General features: G+C 32.9%; 2 protein-coding genes across 2 annotated transcripts; one reads left to right on the top strand and one right to left on the bottom strand.

Moving 5' to 3' along the window:
• Positions 1 to 7,594: 7,594 nt before the first annotated feature.
• LOC126705946 (uncharacterized) lies at positions 7,595 to 11,609 on the top strand. Its single transcript, XM_050405184.1, has 2 exons — positions 7,595 to 7,985; positions 11,281 to 11,609. Exons 1-2 carry the CDS (start codon positions 7,689 to 7,691, stop codon positions 11,398 to 11,400), a joined length of 417 nt encoding a protein of 138 aa, XP_050261141.1. The 5' UTR covers positions 7,595 to 7,688; the 3' UTR covers positions 11,401 to 11,609.
• A 7,262-nt stretch (positions 11,610 to 18,871) lies between these two features.
• LOC126706372 (basic blue protein-like) lies at positions 18,872 to 19,412 on the bottom strand. The gene is made up of 2 exons (XM_050405795.1): positions 19,235 to 19,412; positions 18,872 to 19,065 (listed from the first exon to the last, which is right to left on the bottom strand). Exons 1-2 carry the CDS (start codon positions 19,410 to 19,412, stop codon positions 18,872 to 18,874), a joined length of 372 nt encoding a protein of 123 aa, XP_050261752.1.
• Positions 19,413 to 21,602: the final 2,190 nt, after the last annotated feature.

Genomic DNA, 21,602 nt, shown 5'->3' with positions numbered 1-21,602 from the left:
TATCTCTTATTGAAAGTTAAAAAAATTTACTAAACCTACACCAATTTTCAATTAGTTGGGAAAGAAATTACCAAATTCAGTTGGTATGAATATGATGAAGCACCGCCAAAAAATGTGTGGGCCTGGTGAGTTGTCACGCCCTGATAACTGCCTTCAAGAATAATCTTGCTAGTACTGTTGATTTCTATCGTTTATTGATAAATAATAGTAATAATAAAAGAACAGCGTAATGAGTTTTAGCAACAAAAGCTGTACCACAGACAATTTGTTGGGTCCGAACTAATAATTGACATGATTATTTGGCTTCACGTGTCTTCCTTTAATTAATTTAGAGACAAACAAAAAAAAAGTGATTTCCCAAGATTGCTTTATACTCCAATCCTTAGCTTATAACGACTTTACCTCTTAACATTTGATTCGTTGTAATGTGATCTTGATATGATGCATATTATAATAATATGATATTGAAAATTTTAATTTATTTTATTTTTTCTAACATTATTATAATTTAAAATTACAAAACATTTCACATCATCTTAATTTTATCATCTTCTTAAATAATATTGTATTCTTGTATTGAAATTATATTAATGTAAGATTATAATAATGTAATATTATGGTGTAATGTAACATCACCGCAAATCAAACACCTCCTAATAACACTATTGAGAAATTTAATTTAGGCCCTCATACAAAAATTTAATTCAATAATAATTTAGGCCCATTTCTTATATCCAGTTATTTCCTATCCCATTATAAGACATACTTGATAATATTTCTAGTAAATTTTGGTGTGAGAAGTAGGCAGTGACAATTTGGAACATGTATTTACCACAAAAAAGAAAAAAGAAAAAAAAAACAAAAACAAAAGCAAAAATGCTATTTTGATCCATATATTTCAATGGCAGTTAATTTAGTCTATATTATTTTGAACTTGCAATCAATTTTTATTAATAAGTTGACGTTAGAAGCCAAATTAACTGTAAGCAAAAATAAATTTTTATTAAAAATCTTTGTCATTTCAAAAAATTGTTTGACAAATTTAATCCATATGGGAAAGGCTGTCTTTTTTTTTTTCAAGAGCTATCAACACTTATTTTTCTTCATTTTTTTTTTCTTAATCACTTTTACTTGAACCTTCACCATTTACATCACTTTATTTTACAAAACTCATACGTTATTTTAACAAGGTGTATAGAAAGTCATGTCTTTAGACTCTTTTGATAAAAAAAAAAAGTATTGTAAAGTGTTGTGTGTAGTTTAGTTCTATTATTCAACAATAAAATAAAATTACTAATTAAACTAATTAGAATTCACGTAGTATACCGTATATATCAAAAATTGATTAGTGTCTTAATCTAATAATAAAAAAACTACTATCATAGGCTAAAAAGGAATTCACGTTATATGTGCTATGTAGTTTGATTAAAGATGGCATTAAAGTTAAAACACTATATAAGAAATTATTGCTGTGGATGCACTCAAAACTCAAAAGAAGGATTAGATTCTGAATTAGTCCTCACTCCTCAATCTCATTCTCATTCTCATTCTCATTCTCAAACCAGGATTACATTGAAAAACACACGCATACACACATTCTCAAAGAAAGGAACGTACCTGACACCTAATTTTCAGCAATAATAATAGGAAAAAAAAAAAAAAAAAAACACTGCCCAAGTCATAAAAACCAATAAAGTTTTGTTCATGAACCTCAACTACTAGTGTAGAGAGAGTATACTATCAATTTCTGAAGGCAACAATCAATTAAAAAAAAAAAAATCTAAAAGAATCATGATGATCACATGAAAAAATTAAAGTTCTCGTACCATCATTTTTAATAATAAGAGGGGGCCTCCGTTCTGTTATGGAGGACAGCTTAGTGTGTGTTGGTGGGTCCGAAAGCCCAAACCCACCAGCGTAGAGTAAAAGCGAAAGGAACCGACGTTGGTTTAACGGTCATATCGATAATCTTGCATGATGTTTACTCGCTAGCCTCTTCTTGTTGGCCCATTTCTTTCAAAACAGCTTATAATGACTCCTTGACCTCCACCCCCCACCGATTGAGCTGACTTTATCTCAGTTCAACTCACAAGTTGCACCATTTCTTTTTGCGACACAATTTTGTTACAACTCTAATACGATAGATTGTGAGTAATAGAGAAAAAATGATGAGTTTTTGTATAAGTGACAGACAGTTAATCACAGTCTGTCATATAAAATAGTTGTGAAAAATGATGTGATAAAGGATGTGGTCCTAAAATTACTTTTTTTCCTAAATCCTTGAGCTAAAGCAGATCTCAAACAAAAGTCAATTTACAAGGAAAACAACTTACTGATTAATCAACAATCATTAAGATTAGTGGCACTTTTGTTTTTGGGCATGTTCCTCTAGTTGTGATGGTTATTTGGCACCAGCTGAACAAAGAAATTTTATTCACATTTCATAGGATTGTCAATTTCAACCTATTCCTCTTGTTATAGATGTTATTGGGAATTTGGGATATGGCCAAAAATGTAACCTCAAAGTCAAAATCTAAGATTTCTTTCCTCGCCTAAAAAGTTGCCAGCTGCATGGAGCTAGTTGTAACAATATAACATATCTGAGCAAAAATTAGGAGAGACATTCATTCTAGAGCAAAAGGAAGAGGGTGGTAGTTCCTTTCTTTCACTTGTCCTTGAAGGTAGGGTTCAAATTTCAGTACTAAGGCCCACCCCCAATTTCATTGCTTGGGAAGCTTTAGAAGTAAGCTCACTCTTCAGCCTCATTTGATATTGGCAACTGAATTCAAAGCCTGGACCCAAAAAAATAAAAACAATGAACCTTTTTTATGGGATTTTATCGAAGGGACAAGGAACGTGAATCTCAATCATAGTTCCTAAAAGTAAAAGGGAAGTCAAGTCAATCTCAATGGTTGGGAATTTTCATTAAAAAAATTCATACACCAACAAGCCCAAACTGAACTTGAATATTGCACCAAGAGAAATCCTGGCCTAACAATTAAGAAGGATTATCAATTATGGGCCATTTAACATGAACTGGGCTCCTCTTAGATTTCCTGTAGAATAGGTTTCTTTGAGTCTGGATGTTTTGCAAGATTCAAAACCAACCCTGGCCTGGCCCTATGATCCTATAGGTGAGAGTTTGGGTACCAGGAATGATAGACAACCCCCTCCTCTCCAAAATGTTTTTTTTTTCAATCATCCTTAAGGTCATATAATTTTAATTCTACCTTTGTTCTATGTTAAAAATTTCTATATATAACAACTCTACCAAGTACACACCCAAATATTATTATGAGCTCCCAAGATGAATTTTTTGTTTCTTACCTAGTGATCTTCAACCATGACTTTATGATTCACCCTATTCTATTCTTATGAGGTGTGGAAGTAGTATTTAAAGGCAAAAACGCCTTTTTGGTCCCTTTATTTTGGAGCCATTTTCACTTGTTCTCATGTTTTTTAAAACTTTCAATTTCTTTAGGTTTATGAACCTATTGGTCATATTTGGTCCTTCCATTATCTAAGTGACAAAAAAAAGATTATGTGGCACAATTAAACTTGGATATAGTTAATAAAATAATAATAAATTTAATTAACATTAAAAAATTCCACTCTTGCATCTAAAAGAATAAAAAAAAAATCCAAAAATAGAAAATAATTCCACAATTTTAAAGAAAGAAAAAATGAAAAAAAAAATTGTTGAAAATTTTAATCTACATTTTTTTCTCTCATTGTTGCAACTTTAACTCCCAAGTGCAAGATTGTCATGAAGTAATAACTCCGTGAGTTTGAAATCAAATCCACATGGAAGGGAATTGATTAGCAATCTAATAGATAAAAATAAAAATAAAATAATAAAGTATAATTAAAGAGAAATTGTGATTTTGTTGGAGTTAATGGCTATTCTAAACACTTTATTTTGTTCTGGCCTACGCCCATGCGTAAGGCTGTAAATGAGCTAAGTTTTACCGAGTGAAGCATGTTCAAGCTTGGCTCGTCGGTAAAATTCAAAAGCTCAAGCTTGGCTTGAGCTTGAGACAAGCCTAAAATATTGTTTGAGCTTGAGCTTGTGTGAATGCCAAAAAGCTTGAGTTTGGCCTGGCTTGGCTTGATTCATTAGTCAAGCCAAGCTCGAGCATAATATCAAGCTCAAACTCGAGCTAAGATCAAGCTTTTGAGCTTGAGATCTAACAAAATTATCTTATCAAATGCTTAAATCTCCCAAAATCAAGTAAACAAAAATAAGAAAATAGCATACTCATTTTATCATGCTTCTAGTCCAATCTATGATTAGCCATCGTTCAAATTACAACTTTACAAAATTAAATCCATCCATTCATCCTTTATTGCATATAGCTTCATCAATAGTTTAAATATAATTTTTCCATCCACATTAGATGATAAAGAATTATAAAAAGATTTGTTTGTAACTATTGTAAATGAGAAAAGATTAACATGCTATATAACTTTACATTAGATAATGGATTAGGAAGGACCATATGTGGCCCACTTATAAATTTTTTTCAAAAGGTAACTAAAGTCTAAAGTAGTATTTGATCAGTTTAGAGGGAAGTGAAAAATTAAGGTAAAGGGCAGTGGTCCAATATGAGATATTTTTTTATTAAGATATGTATAATGAGTTTATTTAGAAAGCACATATCAAGCCTATAAATGAGTCTATACTTGACTTGTTTTGTATTGAGATTTATAGTTCACAAGCTTGTTTATGAACAAATAGTTTTGCTTAAGCTCGACTTGTTTTCTAAACAAGCCTAAAACTAAGAGTCCGTTTGGTTTGAGTGGTGGAAAAGTGGGAGGATAGAAAATTATTGGAGGATGGAAAAGAGAGAGGATAGAAAAGATTTAATTTTCCCTCATGTGTTTTTGGTTGGAGGGATGGAAAAGTGGAAGGATGGAAAACTTTTTTGTTTGGTTTAGAGAAAAAATGAGAGGATGGAAAATGAAGTAAGTATAAATTTACAATTATGTCCCCACTAAATAAAATAAAAAATTGTGTATGAAGTATGTACACTTCAATTTTTTTTTTTTTTTTTTTTTTAAAGGAGTACAAGCTAAAGGAAGATGAGCACTAAAAAAAAAAAAAGGAAGTACAAGAAAAGACCCCCCCCCCCCCCCAAATAAAAAAGAAGAAGAAAAGAAAAGAAAAAATTGCTAAATTAAACAAAAAGGAAGAAATTTTTTGATAACCAAAAAAAGAAAAAAATAGATAGCAGTAGTATGACTGTACAATGGACTGGGATAAAAAGGAAAAAAAAAAAAAAAAAAGCCAAAACTGGCAGAGAAACGAAAACCATGTGCACTTGCATATGGGTATTCTAGTCTTTTTAATGCACTAAGTTTTCTCTCAATTTTGAGAAGAAAAATATTTTGGTGGGACCGGAGAGAAAACACTTGGATCCTACCATATTTTTTTTCCCTCCCCCTTCCAACCAAACACCAATTAAAAAGTTTTCTCTCCACTTTTCTCTCCTCAATTTTCCATCATTCCTAAAATCTCTCCAAACAAACATACCCTAACGCTCAAATTTGACTTATTTATAAATAAATAAATATAAACGAGTTTTTTATTGAAATGAACCGTTTATAAACGGTCTGATTCATTTATAATCCTAGCCCATGGTCACTAGTCCCAATGACAAGAAAAATGAATCCCTGCCAAAATGTCCAATTCCTAGAAACCTAAAAACACAGCCTTGGCCCAATGCCCCATTTTAAACAGGGTTTCCCAATGTGGCGTACTCAACTTACCTGCAAGTGTACTCCATTTTCCTATGGTTTTTTTTTTTTTAAAATTTTTATTTTATTATTATTTTATTATTTTTTTTTATAAACTCTAAATTAAAGAGAATTTCAAGAAGAAAAACAATTAGGCTATCCTCCCCTTTGAAGTTGCTTTGGTAATTGTTGCAGAAAGCCAACGCCTTCCTTCTCTAAGTAATGCTTATTGCAAACAATGTTATTATTTCTCAGTAATTGTTCTTACAAAAGAGGAATGGTATAGAGGGGAGTAAATGATACTGAGAGGAATATTGAATGGAGGTTTAGGATTACGAATTTTGTAAGGACAAGATGTAAAATCTATATTTTATACCATCCAATTAGTGATTGCTACATCAACATTTTACTTAAAATTCGATACATCATACCACACTTAATAATATCTCAATAAATTTCCAATTTAGTTGAATTTATATATGAGTATTAGAAATAATTGAGTGTGATTATGTTTATTTTTAAATATGTGATAAGATGACTTGACATGTTGAGGTTGAAAGAGTCAACATAAGTTTTAGGTCACATCCTTACTAGTGGTGGTGGCTTGATGCATTTGGGTGCCTAAGGCGAAAACTAATATTGAGGCTTTTTATATAATATATGGGATAATTACAATAAATCCACCTGTGGTTAAGCCCGTTTTCACTTTGCCTACTTGTGGTTTAAAACTTTACACTTTGCCCACCTGAACTTTAATCCATTACCCATCTCACCCTTAGACATTAGAAAAACACATTTTTAGAGAAAAACAAACATAACAAAAATAAAAAAGCTAGGGTTTTGATTGCTTAAGAACTTGTTTAAGAACAAAGTAAAGGAATAGCACACAAATGAGGTGGATAGAAATTTTCAAAATTTGTGAAATAACCATTTACTTAGGGTACTATTTAACTTAAAAAAAAAAAAAAATACTTGAACCGTTGTATTTCAGTGTTTAAGTTGATTGTATTTTATCATTGGGCTAAATCATCAAGCGATTTATGGTGTATGTGAGGTTCGAACTACATATCTCTCTTGTCCACATACAATGTTTGCATCTTTTATAAGGATACCAAATCAATTTAGAATACACTATAAAAGATTGGGGAATCAACTTTGGTAAAGAGTTATACGTTCAATCATATAATATTTACTCATTGGTTTAATACATAGTTCACTAAGAACTAAGAAGGCAATGTTAGAAGAAAAATTTTCCCAAAAAAGAGAGGGACAAAAAAATATAATATTTAGTCATATCTTACTACATGCTTGATTGGGCTTTTGTTAACAAATGCACCTATTAGGGTGGAATCTAATGAGTCATATTGCATTACTATATTGGAAACTGGAAAGTAGTTAAAAAATAAATAAATAAATACTTTTTTAATTCAATTTCATATCACTTCAAAAATAAAAATCTATGATTTGATTACAATAAAACCTTAATCTTGTGGATTTTAATTAACTCATAAAGTCTCTAATGGTTGAATAAGAGATTTGATATTCAATTTTTACCTATACTAAAAATTGATTGGTGTCATAGTCTGATGATAAAGAGCTATCATAAAAAATAAATGCCATAGATTGAAATTTTCTTTAAAAAAAAAAAAAACACCTTAATCTTAACTCTTTAAGTTGTTAACCCATGCACTAGGAAAAAAAAAGTTTATTTATTTATTTTATAAGTAACAAAAAAAAGTTTTGGTTTTAAAAAAAACAGAAAAGAAAAAAAAAAGGGTATTTTGGTAAAAATATAATGATCGGGAGAAGGGCTGAGACACTACTAACCATGGATTAGGAGATTAGGCGGGCTCTAGAATTGTCTTCTGTTTTTCTTTCTCAGTCACTCTTCACAGTTCACACTTCACACACACTCTCTACTCTCTATCCCTTGACTTAGCAAACCGACAACCATGGCCACTTCTCTAAGGCTGTTCTCTTCCTTTTCCTCCGCCAAAGCGGCGTCGCTGATGCCCAAATCTTCACCTACTCTCATGCTCTACTGCTCTCCTGCTAACCTGCGCATGGTGCGCACTGTCACCTCCGCCACCGTGTCCTCCAACGAAGCCCCACAGAAGCGCGCTCCACGTGGCATCATGAAGCCCCGCCCTGTCTCGCCGGAGATGCAAGACCTCGTTGGAGTCCCCGAGATTTCTCGTACCCAAGCTCTCAAGCAGATTTGGGCCCACATTAAGGAGCACAATCTTCAGGTTTTTTTTTTTTTTAATGTTTTTTTCCTTTTCATTTCCTCAGTTTATGCAAGTTATGTTTGGTTTTTTGAAACTCTTTCGGTGGGATTTTCAAATGGGTTTGGGGTTTTACTTTTATGTTTGGATAAGCCTTTGTTGGTGTATATGAAATGTGGGTTATGTTGTTGGGTCTAGGTTATTGTTGTTTTTAGATGGCTATACTGGTGAAAATGATATTTTGTAGATGGAATATGAGATTTTAGATGTGGGTTTGGTCTTTTTTGAGGGTTTAGATGGGTTCGTGCTTTTGGATAAGGCTGTTGTTTGTGCAAGTGAAATGTGGGTTTTTGTTCTTTGTTGTAGTGTCTCAAATTGGTTATTGAGCTGTTTCTGAAACATTTGTTTGTGGCTGATGTGGGTTTTGTTTTCTTTGTTTTTGGAGGATTTCAGATGGGTTTCCATTTTTGGATAAGGTTCTCTGGGTGTAAATGAAATTTAGGCTTCTATTTTAATCTAATTTTTGCTCATAATTTATTGATAAGTAAGAGTAGTTTTATTAAAAACAGACTACTTCATGCAAAAAGGCAATGGGGAAGCCAAATAATTACAAAGGATGAAAACAGTTTCTGCTCATAATTTATGCAAGTAATAGTTGAATTTTTAAACCCTTTTGTGGGTTTTGGTTATGCATTATGGATTTCATGATTTGGATAAGTTTGTGTTGGATATGAAAGGTGGGTTATGTTGTTAATCTGGCTGTATTTTCTTACTCTTTTAAAGCAATAATTGATTTTGGGAAGCATTTGGTGTGTTTAGTATTATTTGGCGTTTTCTATGGGTTTCTTATGTTTTCGTAAAGCTGTATTGGTAAAAACCAGATTAGGTTGTTATTGTGGCTCAATTAAGTTGTCTGTTTTATGTTATAGATGGAACTGGTCTTTGTACTATTAAATTTACTGTCATTGTCAGTTTGTGAGATGGATACTGATGTTGTTGCTTGTCTGAGGCTGTTTTTGGTGTGTACGAGATATGGGTTTTGACGAATGGTTTGATTTAAGTTTGTTCCATTGCTTTTTTTTTTTTTTAAGCAATGCTTGGTAAGTGAGAAAAATAATGGTATTGAATCTGTTGATTATTAAGGTTTGCTTTTGGGGTGCCCCTGCCCCCCTTCCTCCCCGCGTTTTACACTATGATGGGTGAGGTTGTGTTGGTATGGTGAAATGCATGTTCTAGTTTCAGTATAGATAGGTTTGTTTCTAAGGGGTTCTTTAATGAGTTTATATGTGCTTTTTGCTGTTTCTTCATCTGCATAAGCTATGGCTATGGATTAAATGTAGGCTTTGTTATTACCATCCTCTGTTTGGGCCTGATAGAATTTTCTATTGGTTTATATGATTGTGTATCAATTTTCTATGCTTCTACTGTTTGAAAATTTGTGTTGTGTTTGATGAAGTGTGTGCTTTCTTTATCAACATGCTTGGGAGGAAAGTTGGGCTTTATCATGGGCCCTTATGCTCATATGCCGGTTTTAGGTCTTTTGCATGCAGAAAATGTATATTGTAATGTTACCCGCTTGCATGCTGGCCTTATTGCTCATTTTCTCCATTTTCTTCTTCTCTTTCCTGTGATAATGTTTACATGTACTGTTCATACTGCCCCTAAACACCATAAAACTGTTGCTTTGTCTTCTCTCTTACAACCCCAAATCAAGCCTTTTCTTTTACCTATAGTCATCAAATTACTTATCAAAGCATATTTTAGTTCCTATCACAACCACATAACCCTATCTTTAACAATTCTAAACCTTAGATCCACAAAATTCTCCTAATCAAACCCACCATAAGTGCACATAAACAGATTCCCCAATTTGGCTCACACTACTAGTTATTTGAACTTCAATATGTAGTTAATTATGATTAGTGCTGATGGAAGCTGACATTTATAATTCCCAAGGATTTTTAACTTGCTAACTAGATTTGACTAAGTATTTATTTGTAGTAACTTGATTTACAATGTAAAAACACTAGGCATGGTAGAAAGCTGGTGGTGTTGGAATAGTTTGTGGTTGAGCTGTTTGCTCAAAATATAAGTGTGATAGGGGGCCAACTGATACCTCCTCTCCTTGCAAGTGCTAGGTGGAGGGTGAGGTTGTGTGTTCAAGACCCACCGGGTGAATGTGTGACCTACCAATATAAAACAGTGTGATAGGGGTGCATTAAGGATAGGTAATTATTGATTTTGTTGAATTTACATGGAGCTCTACCCTTATAGGAGAGATGTTAGTTTTGAATTTATTAGTGCTAGGAAGTTTGAGATGGTATATGTACAATTTTCAGATAATTAGTGTTGTTTTAACAATCTGGAAAGCTTAAATTATGGTTTGCGTTGTTAAGTGTTGGTATTGACTCACTTATGGAGTAGGTGTGGCAAAAAACTAAATACCCATTTTGGCAGGCCAAAATTTATGTGTAGTAACTATTAGACTGTTGGCGTAGGCATAGCAACAGTGTCATGTGACTCGTGCTTTCAAAGAAATTGCAGGCTAACTTGGCAAGAGTTTTTACTGTGCTTCTTTTATGCAACTGTTATGATGACTTTTAAATAGGCAGGGTATGATGTTTAATTGGACATGGAAATGATCATTACTTTTTGTACATTCTATAGATCAAGTGTTAGATGAGTTTTGTTTGTTCTCCTTATGTCAATTTATATCAACGTATAAGCATTATAAGAATAACCAGTAGAATATTGTTCGTGATAAAAATGCACATAGAAGTTGATACTTGAATAGTGCAAGATTTTATAACTGTGATTTTGGTACTTTGAATTAGGTAAAAATATCCTATTTTTAGAACATTTTCGGGCTGAATTGTGAGGATGTGTCTATATTTTATATATCCCTACCTATATGTTTGATTGATAAACAGTGGTGGTGGGTTTTAATTATTACTAGATATAAAATGTGTCATGACTCTTGCCAACACAAGATAATTGCCTCGCTCATGAGAGTTTGTGCATGCAATAATGGCACAGAAAGAGAAGACAAATTTAAATTAGTTCAATATATGCTGTTGGCTAATGTTCCTAATAGATTCCATTTGGATGATAGGTTTAATATTTCTGTCTTTGAAATGGCTGAGAGGGTTATTTATTTATTATTTAATTTTTTGGGTTGGAGTTGGTTTGAATATTAGCTATCATGTACTTCAGCTTCCAGGAGCTATCTTTTACCGAGATTTGAGTATTAACTATGCTATGTCTATGTTAAGTACCCTTTATTTTTTCTTGACTTGGTCCTTTCTTTTCAATCTTTTAGGACCCTGAAAACAAGAGGATCATAGTTTGCGATGACAAGCTGAAGAAGATATTTGGAGGAAGAGAGCGGATTGGGTTTCTCGAGATTGCAGGGCTGATTAGTCCTCACTTTATTAAGTGAAACCAAGAGCATGCAAGAGAACCAAGATGGAGTTTGTGGAAATCTTTTGTATGTGGAGGGGCCGTGTTTTGGTTGATGATTAAGGACTACTCTTTTTGCAAACCTAGTAGTGGTGTTAGCCTTAGTATTTAAGAGTCTTTAATTCCAGGTTCCTTAATTTGTAGGCTTTTTTTTAATGCAATATGAATAGTGAATGCCAGTTTCTACTTTGTTCCATATCTTCAATTTTGGTGGTCATAAACTTGTATTATGGCTAATTGTCTCCTTTTAGGTGCCTGTGCTTGAAATTTCCCTCTGTGAGAACTGAGATAGATTCTTGAGGAGGTATCTTCTCACACGGTATATGAGACTTGCATATGGGTTAGATTTTACATGCTCAGAGAGTGGCTCATGAAGTTGTTACATAATATAATTCCCAATTCTTGAAAGGCTACAAATTCTCCCCTAATATGACACGTGAGGAGTCCAATCACCATTTCACTTGCAGACATTTTATCTAGAATTTATTTTATTATATCTTATGCTGACTATTTTATCTAAGAATTAGCGGAATTTGAAAGCTTTCATTGAGCTATACAGATAATGCAAAATGTGATTCATACATACAAAAAAAAAAAAAAAAAAAAAAAAAAAAAAATAATCAGTAATAAGTCATCAATGCCATGACTGAAAAATATGATACTGGAGACACTTTAGATACAAAATTAGATTTATCAATATATATATTTATTAGCAAATAGATAGGTTAATTCATCCAATGGTCTCTATTTTGTTTGTGAGACACCAAATAATATTTTTTTGCTCGTCTATTTTTGTATTCTGGTAAAGATCCCCCTGTAATTCCCTTAGGTTTTAATTAAGATGTATGACATGTGACATTTGAAAATCAAATAAAGGTCACATATTGCGCACGTGTCTAAACATGGGAGGGAATTGGAGGTGAATCAGTGATCCCATATAAGGAAGTTTGCCCTATTGGGTTAACCTGAAGAGCCCGAAATACGAAAATGTTGGAATAGCGTTAGCGTGCATGGGTTTGGGCTAAAATCGAAGTCGTGTCTCAGAAAAGGGGCGGGGGGAATGGATTAAAACATGGATTGCATTATGACTCCACTAAAGGCCGAATATCATTGGTAACTTCACAACCAATATGGCTAAGGAGAATTTTAGAAGATGTTGGTGAGAAGCAAGAAGAAGTTACTCCAATTTTGTATGGCAACAAATCTGCTATTGTTATGTCTAAGAATCCAGTCTACTATAGTGGTACAAAACATATTGCCATCAACTAGTATTCGTCGTTAGAAATAACGTTAAAAATGATGAGATTTATCAAATATAAAATATTACAAGATGGAAGATCAAGTAGTAGATATCTTCACCATGGTTCTTCCAACAGATTAGTTCTAATACTTTCGAGAAATATTGACCCACACAGCAAAACATTAAATGGAAGCGTTAAAAGTTAATACTTTTGTAGTTTCCCATGCATGTGGTTATTTTTCATGTATAACAAACTTATTTCCTTTTTAGTCATTTACTTTCGTGTAACTAGTTGGGTGCATGATGGACAAGAGTAAGGATACCATTTATGTTTGAAAAAGACATTCATTTACTTAGAGAAGTCTAGAATCAATTTAAATGATGCATAAAAAGAAATAATATTTTTGCCCATTTCTCTTTCCCTTTTTATAAGAAAATAGTTACCGTCCACTTAAAAAAAAGGATCTATAATGGTAAAAGATAAAAAAAAAAAAAAATCAAAATCATTGGGGCCCCGTATTCCAAGGCCAACTTTATTTTATTTTATAGAGTTTCAACCTATGAAGGTTCGCTTTTGATGATTGTGCTCTTTATCATTTGACCAAAACAACGATCAGTTTTTTGGTGTGTAGGCAATAATTGAATCTCAGATATCTTATTCAACTATAAAAAATTTTACCAGTTGAGTTAGCTGAAACCACATTCCAAGGCTAACTTAATATGCTGGGTTTAATGGATTTTTGTTCATCAAATGAAATGGTAATAGAGTTTGTAGTATTTTAACATTTTCCTTCGTTAATGCATTGTATTAAGAGAAAGGTAGCTGATGATTGCACAAAAATTGTTAGTGAGTTGATCCTCCAAATGCACAACGATAGGGTACCTGAAGAACAAAAAGGATGAAGAATTTACAGACAGCACTGGTGGGGTGCCGGCCAAAAACCCTCCAAAGGTTAAGTCAGTGATAGAAGAATCTCTTAGAGCTTAAGGGTTTAAGAGTTGGGAGAAATTCCACGTACCTTAAGGGTATATAGTGGTGTATAGCTAAACAAAGATCCCACGAATGTAGGAGCTTTTCTTGCAGAGAAGATCTAGAGTTTAAGGCTCCGAGATCTTAGGGCTTCTTTTTCCATATAGGGAAGATGTGAACGTGTAGTAGGGTCTTTGGATGTGGTGTGCAAGTTATTTCTATGTAGGGGTACATGCGTGAGGAACACGTAAATGTTTGTGGGACCCAGTAGTCTCAACCATCAGTGTGCCCATCCATTTGTTGAGAAGATGAACCATCCGTTGGTTTATCTAAGAAAAGGACAACATGCGGGCCACTTGTCAGGCACACACATGAACTACCTGACGGGTCCTTGATTGCGGTCCCATTTGGAGTGATATCTACCTTGACGAGTCCATGTGTTCTGATAACCCTGATGGACGAAAATGCCACTATTAGTTGCCCTCTACTCCATCATTCGTCAGGATGGTTGATAGGTGATGGACTATATTGAGGCATCATTTATTGCTCTCCCTTGGTGTTTGTGCTATCTGGGGGGGCAAGAATGTCTTTTGACAAGGGTTGATGACACATGATGGCTTCTAAATGGTGGATAAGAATGTCGTGTCGCTTTGTTTTCTATGTCCCTTCACTTTATAAATAGCTTAATGCCCTTCTTATCCTTTTCGTTTGCTTATTCTACCTGCTTAGTCACCAGAGCTCTTACTCGATCGTCTTGCTACTGGGATTCATCGCTACACGATGCCATTCATTTGTTCAAGCAATGTATCGTCGGTTTTCAAGTAAGTTTCCTTTAATTCCATATGTTTCCTACTTTCTTCGTTCTCTTTTCTATATTTACCCGGTTGTTGGTCTAGTATCTAGCTTTCGTGTGAGTAGATACTTAGTTTTCATTCGTCACTTGTAGGTGAGAGAATGTCAGGTGATAGGGAAGCGACCAGTGATCGCTCATTGTCAGTTTGTCTGGATGTTGGTGACGATGGGGTCTGTTCATTAGGTTATGCCCCTTCGACAAAATACCAGGCGAATCCCCAGGAAAGGGAGTTGTCGGCTGACTTCTCTGAGGAGGAGGAAGGGGAAGAAGAATGGAAGAAGAAGAGAGGAAGAAGAAGGGGACAAAGAGGAAGAAGACGAAGGGGGAGAAGAAGTTGAAGAGGGAAGAAGAGGAGAGGAGGTTGAGGCTCCTATTTCGTCGGGTGACAACTACAGGCCATTCATTCTTCCTAGTATCTGGTTAGTGAATGACTTCCTATCGAAAATGTCAGATTAAGTTTTCAGTAGGCTAGGTCCCCGTTTCCAGATTCTAGACGATATGAAGTTTTCAATTGGTTGATACATCTTAATATCTTCGTTGAAAACATTAAGATGTATCAACTAATTGAACTATAGGACTCTTGGCTATCAAGATATCATATCATATCATATGTAATCTAATAATAATATATTAAAAGATGAGCATCACACATAATAAGACATGTTTCTATATATCTAGCATAAAAAAAATATTAAAATTGTGAAGAAAGTTTTCAATCCATATATTAGATGGGGAAGTGTTTTTTTTTTTTTTTTGGAGAGAGTTACATTGGAAAGTAAGTTTTGAACAATAATAATAATACATGCACACTATATGATGAGGTTCGATCATGTGGATTACTATTTGTAATTTAAAATTATTATGAAAATTTGAAAGCTCAAAGAGTATAAAACACTATAGTTTGTTTAGACCTCCAATTTAAAAAACACGGCTTATTTGCTTTTACTCTTAACTTATCTAAGTGCAGAATAAGAGTAAATGATATGCAATAACTAAAACAACTCTCTAATCCATAAGAACAATAAATATAAATAGAGCAAGGGAAGGGAGATGCAAACACAAAATAACACCGAGACGTGTTATCGAAGGGGAAACCAAAGAACTGGTGAAAAATCTCTCCACGACCTTCTAAGTCGAAATGATCCACTAGTGAATAAGTTGGAGTACAAGGATATCAAAAAGACCCTCCAAGCATAATTTACCCAAAGTACTTGAGCCTTCCAAGCTCCAACTACCAACAAACTTCTTGGAGTCTTGTTTTCACTTGTTATCCGGATCTCGCAATACCACCCGATTGCACCACTAAGCCTCACCAACTTTTTTTGGCAAATACCCAATGCTTCCTAAGCTCCAAAACACTCTACACACTGAATAGGTGTGAGTTGTGTTTGGGTACAAATTTACTCTCAAGGTATAACAATGGAAGAGGGGAAGGAAAAGATACTACAAAGGATTTCCCTATTGAGGATGAGTAGCTCTCTCTTTAAAATGTGGGTGTTGTAGAAACCTTTCTTGGGTTTTCTTTTGAATAACCTCTTTACAATTTTGTTGGAAATGAGAGTATATATAATATGGATGAAGGGTATAAGAGTCACACTTAAAATCATCCAAGCAGAGAGTTTCGTAGGTCACTCATGGGTTAGCCAAGTCGCGAAGTAACTCGCGAAATACAGTTTGGCACTTGACTCTTCAACTTCCAGCATGTGCTTTTCATGTGACTTTTACGAATCGTCCACTCATGAATCACTCGTAAGCAAGTTGTGAACTTCACTGTCTTGAGCAATCTTCACCAACTTAATACTAAACCTAGTACAAATAAATCCCACAAAATACAAGGAAATAAATTAATGCAATTATTACACTTTTTGTCATGGAATAAAGCCGACATAAATGTTATGTGAAAAACCATAACTTAACAAAATTCATCATTAATATGCACAATTAGTAGGAAAGTTTTGTAACAAAATTTTTAACAAGAATATTAATAATAATTGTCATTACAAAATTACATATCTAGTCCTCAATATTTACTTTATGTTTCAAAATGGTCCCCATTTTTTGAAATATTTCATTTTAGTTCTTATATTTTAAGTTTGTGTTAGAAAAGTCCCTACCATTAATTGTTAATTGGATTTCCTCTATCTCGAAACAAACATAAAAGAAACCAATTAAGTATTTAAATAACTAATCTTTCCTTCCTTTGTTGGTATCAAAATCTTTGAAATTTCATTGAAAAAATCTCAATTCTGATCAAAACAAGGATTGATGAGAAAGACCATTTTGACACAAATTAAAGTATAAGAACTAAAATAAAACATTTCAAATGAATGGGATTTGAGACTACTTTAAAATATGGGATAAAGGTTGATGAGTAAACGTGTAATCATTTCCTTTTTTTTTTTTTTTTTCAACTTATTAGTCTAACCCAGGTTCTATTGTCGTAATCTACCGTGGTAGAGGTACCCAAGGCACTACCAATATATATGGTTAGAAGCTATCTAACTCAACTAGCTGACACTTCTGCATAAAGTTATTGCCATCTAGTGAGCAATTACCCAAATTTGTTTTAGATTTGCTTTTTCTCTTTGTTTTGAAGTATGCTTATGGGTATCAAAGAAGTAACAAATGATCATACAATGTACTGTAGAGGCCAAATATGTTTCAACATCATTGGTAACTTCACAACCAATACAACTAAGGAGAGTTTTAGAAGATGTTGATGAGAACCAGGAAGAAGTTGCTTCAATTTTGTGTGACAACAAAGCTAACATTGTTATGCCAAAAATCTAGTCAATATTTGAGTTTGAAACCCTTACACTTGTCCATCATGCACACAACTAGTTACATACAAATAAATGACTAAAAAGGATAAGTTTGTAATACATGGAAAATGGCAATATGCATAGGAAAGTATGAAATTAAAAAAGTATTAAATTTTAATGCTTCCATTTAACACTTCGTTGTGTGAGACCTAACATTTCTATAAAGTATTGAAACTTATCTCTTGGAATAGCTATGGTGAACATAGCTGCTACTTGATCTTCGATCTTGCAATATTTGAGTCAAATCTACCATTTTTATGCCATCAAGTATTACTTCGTTAGAAATGACGAGAAAAAAATGTGAGATTTAACTCAAATATTGCAAGATCAAAGATCAGGTAGTAGATATGTTCACCATAGCTCTTCCAAGGTATAAATTTCAATACTTTAGAGAAATGTTGGGTCTCATACAACAAAGCATTAAATGGAAGCATTAAAATTTAGTACTTTTTAATTTTTATACTTTCCTATGCATATGGCCATTTTCCATGTATTATGAACTTATCATTTTTAGTCATTTACTTGCATGTAACTGGTTGGGTGCATGATGGACAAGTGTAAGGGTTTGAAATGACATGAAAAATTATGAAATTTAACTCAAATATTGCAAGACTAAAGAGCAAGTAGTAGATATCTTCGCCATAGCTCTTCCAAGGGATAAGTTTCACCACTTTAGAGAAATATTGACCCCACACAACAAAGCATTAAATGGAAGCGTTAAGTTAAAAGTTAATACCTTTGTAGTTTCCCATGCACGTGGTTATTTTCCATGTATAGCAAACTTATGTCCTTTTTAGTCATTTACTTTCATGTGATTGGGTGCATGATGGACAAGTGTAGGGATACCATTTATGTTTGAAAAAGATATTCATCTACTTAGAGAAGTCTAGAATCAATTTGAATGACACAGGAAAAGACATAATATTTTTGCCCATTTCTCTCTCTCTTGTTATGAAAAAATAGTTATTGTCCACTTAAAAAAAAGATCTATACGGGTAAAAGATTAAAAAAAAAAAAACACATCAAAATCGTTGAGGCCCCATATTCCAAGGCCAACTTTATTTTATTTTATTTCATTTTATAGAGTTTCAATCAATGAATGTCTGATTTTGATGATTGTGCTATTTATCATTAGACCAAGACACCGATGGGTTTTTAGAGACGAGAATTGAATCTCAAGTTTCTTATTTAACCGTCAGAGACTTTACTAGTTGAGCTAACTGGAACCCACATTCCAAGGCCAACTTAATCTGCCAGGTTTAGTGAATTTTTGCTCATCAAATGAATTGGTAATAGAGTTCGTAGTATTTTAATATTTTCCTTCATCAATGCATTGTATTAGGGGAATGGTAGCTTCTTACATTTAACACCGGTCGAGTAATTTCTTTTCACTTACCATTCATCATAGTAAAAGCAAAAGCAAAACTCGAAATGAAAGTGCAAAAGTAATTCACAAACCAACGCAATTTCATGTACTCAAAGCATATCAGAAATGACTTTTATTAATAATTCCATTACATCTTGACAAAACAGATGTATATAAATCCAAGAACTTTTGGTTTCAGATTACATTGCGTTAACAGCTATTTTCATGTTACTTGCACAATGCCCAGGAAAACCGCAAATGAAATAGTTAAATCCTTTCACAAGCTTGATTTTATCTCTTCCAGTTTGAAATTTTTGTCCTGCTGCCGTGCATGTATCGTAACCATGTTTGCCTACACCAACCACATTGTGCAATGTTGGGTTGTAGTTGAACACTGTAACATGAAAACAAGAAAAATAATAAACCTTAATGGAGAATCGTCAAACGATATGATAGAGGATTGTAGACACTATTGGATGTGAAAAAAAAATTAATACCTTTAGTTGTAATATTTAAAAAAAAAAAAAATTATGATAAAAAAAAAAATAATGATTCATATTTACCGAGTACATCACCAGCCCTAAAGGTCTTTCCATTAGGCCAACCCACAACATTGAAGGCCCATCCACCAGCATCTCCAACAGTATAGGTTGCTGCCCAAACATTACCACAGTGAAGGAGCATACCCAGTAGCAGAACTAAGACAGCAATTGCATTACCTCTTCCCTGAGACATCATCATCTTAATAATAAAATTTCCTCGATGGAGAGAATAATACGCAAAAGTAAGATCGAGTGAAGGATGGAGGACAACTTGAACCTATAGAAATGTGTCTATTATAGAGTTTTTGCCACCAACTTTTTTGTTGTTTTTAGGGACTGGTCTCCAAATATGACAATGAAGGTAACAATTAGAGTATCTGAGTTAATATAAGTTTCAATACTTTAGATCAATATTGGGTCTCACACAACAAAGCATTAAATGGAAGCATTAAAATTTAATACTTTTTTAATTTCATACTTTCCTATGCATGTGGCCATTTTCCAAGTATTGCAAACTTATCCTTTTTAGTCATTTACTTGCATGTAACTGGTTGGGTGCATGATGGACAACTGTAAGGGTTTGAAATAACAGGAAAATTATGAGATTTAACTCACATATTGCATGACTAAAGATCAAGTATTACAAACTTTCATACTTTCCTGTGCATGTGGCCATTTTCCATGTATTACAGACTTATCCTTTTTAGTCATTTACTTGCATGTAACTAGTTGGGTGCATGATGAGGGTTTGAAATGACATGAAACACTATGAGATTTAAACAAATATTGCAAGACTAAAGATCAATTAGCAGATATCTTTGCCATAGCTCTTTCAAGAGATAAATTTCAATACTTTTGAGAAATATTTGGTCTCACACAACAAAGCATTAAATGGAAGCATTAAAAGTTAAGGGAAAAGATTGTGTCCAGTGTCCAGTTCCACTGGACACGTTGGAATGTGAACACGTGTATAGTTTTGGATATGTGTCTGCATCCCAGCATGTCTAGTGGAATTGGACACTAGACACAAGTCGTGTCCAAAAGTTAGAACTTTGTAATTTCTTACTTTCTTATGTTGTGGCCATTTTCCATGTATTACAAAATTATCCTTTTTAGTCATTTACTTGTGTGTAACTGGTTGGGTGCATGATGGGCAAGTGTAAGTGTTTGAAAGGACGTGAAAAATTATGAGATTTAACTCAAATATTGCAAGACTAAAGAGCATGGAGTAGATATCTTCGCTCATAAAATGAAATTGTAATAAAATTAGTAGTAATTTTAAACTTCTCATATATATATAGCTAGTCACTAACCCGTGCTATGCACAAGAATCTACCTATTTGTGAGGTAGATTAAAATAATTTTATAAAATCTAAAATTGATTAAGATATTACACTATTGCATGATTTGCTCTTGTATGACTTCAATTTGTGTTACAATTTGATGAAGAAGCCATTGCTTGAACGTGCAGTGGCTTATTAAAAATTTCAGATATTAAAACTTTTGATGAAAGACCAAAAAATTTAAAGAATCAGATGATAAACTGCTTAGAAATTATTGAAACAAAATAAAATATATATGACTAAGCAATAGAGAAATATAAGAGAAAGATAAGTTACATATGGCTATAACTATTGAAAGGAATCAAAAGATTCAGATCCTACAAATTAAAGATAATATATATATATATATATATATATATATGTGTGTGTGTGTGTGTGTGTGTGTGTGTGTGTGTGACTACACAACAATGAAATATAAGAGAAAGATGTGTTACCATCATAAGAATAATTCAAATGTTAAAACTTTTGAAAGACTAAAAAATATTAAAGAATCATAAAATTTATTTTCTATACATTTTTGAAACAAAACAAAATGTATAGATTATACAATAAAGAAATATAAAAGAAAAATACATGGTATAGTCATTGAAATCAGCTAAACATGTTAAAATATTGCAAAAAATAACACAAATTCAGATGTTAAAACTTCCAAAATACCAAAAAATATTTATAATTAAAGAATAAGTTATTGAAACAATTCAAAAAATATGACTATTCAAAAGAGAAATATAAGAAAAAGGAAAAAGTACGTGAACCCATAAAACAATAAGTTTTAAATTTTAACGGGTTTAAACTTTAAACGATGAAAAAAAAATCATCAATTCTATAATTATTTAAACAATAAAATTGTAATCTTAAAAGAGAGGGAAAAAAAACAAGAAAAAAAAATTACAATAATACCTATCACGCTTCACGCGGTCCTTTTTATTTTAATTTTTTTTTTCAACCCTATTTAATTGGCCGGCTCAATATTTTTCAAATAATTTAAATTAAATAAAAACCAAAAAGTCAAAAAAAATAAAAGTATTGAAAAAGTAAATACTCTA

Source organism: Quercus robur, chromosome 11, assembly GCF_932294415.1.
Source record: "Quercus robur chromosome 11, dhQueRobu3.1, whole genome shotgun sequence".
NCBI classification, from domain to species: Eukaryota; Viridiplantae; Streptophyta; class Magnoliopsida; order Fagales; family Fagaceae; genus Quercus; species Quercus robur.
Note: the sequence above shows the minus strand (reverse complement) of the source record. Positions and strands in the feature narration are given on the sequence as shown.

Bases quoted from the DNA above. Each gene is read 5' to 3' on its own strand.
- LOC126705946 (XM_050405184.1), top strand. From the start codon at position 7,689: ATGGCCACTTCTCTAAGGCTGTTCTCTTCCTTTTCCTCCGCCAAAGCG. The intron at 7,986-11,280 runs GTTTTTTTTTTT...TCAATCTTTTAG, and splicing joins TTAAGGAGCACAATCTTCAG to GACCCTGAAAACAAGAGGAT.
- LOC126706372 (XM_050405795.1), bottom strand. From the start codon at position 19,412: ATGATGATGTCTCAGGGAAGAGGTAATGCAATTGCTGTCTTAGTTCTG. The intron at 19,066-19,234 runs GTAAATATGAAT...TTCATGTTACAG, and splicing joins TAGGGCTGGTGATGTACTCG to TGTTCAACTACAACCCAACA.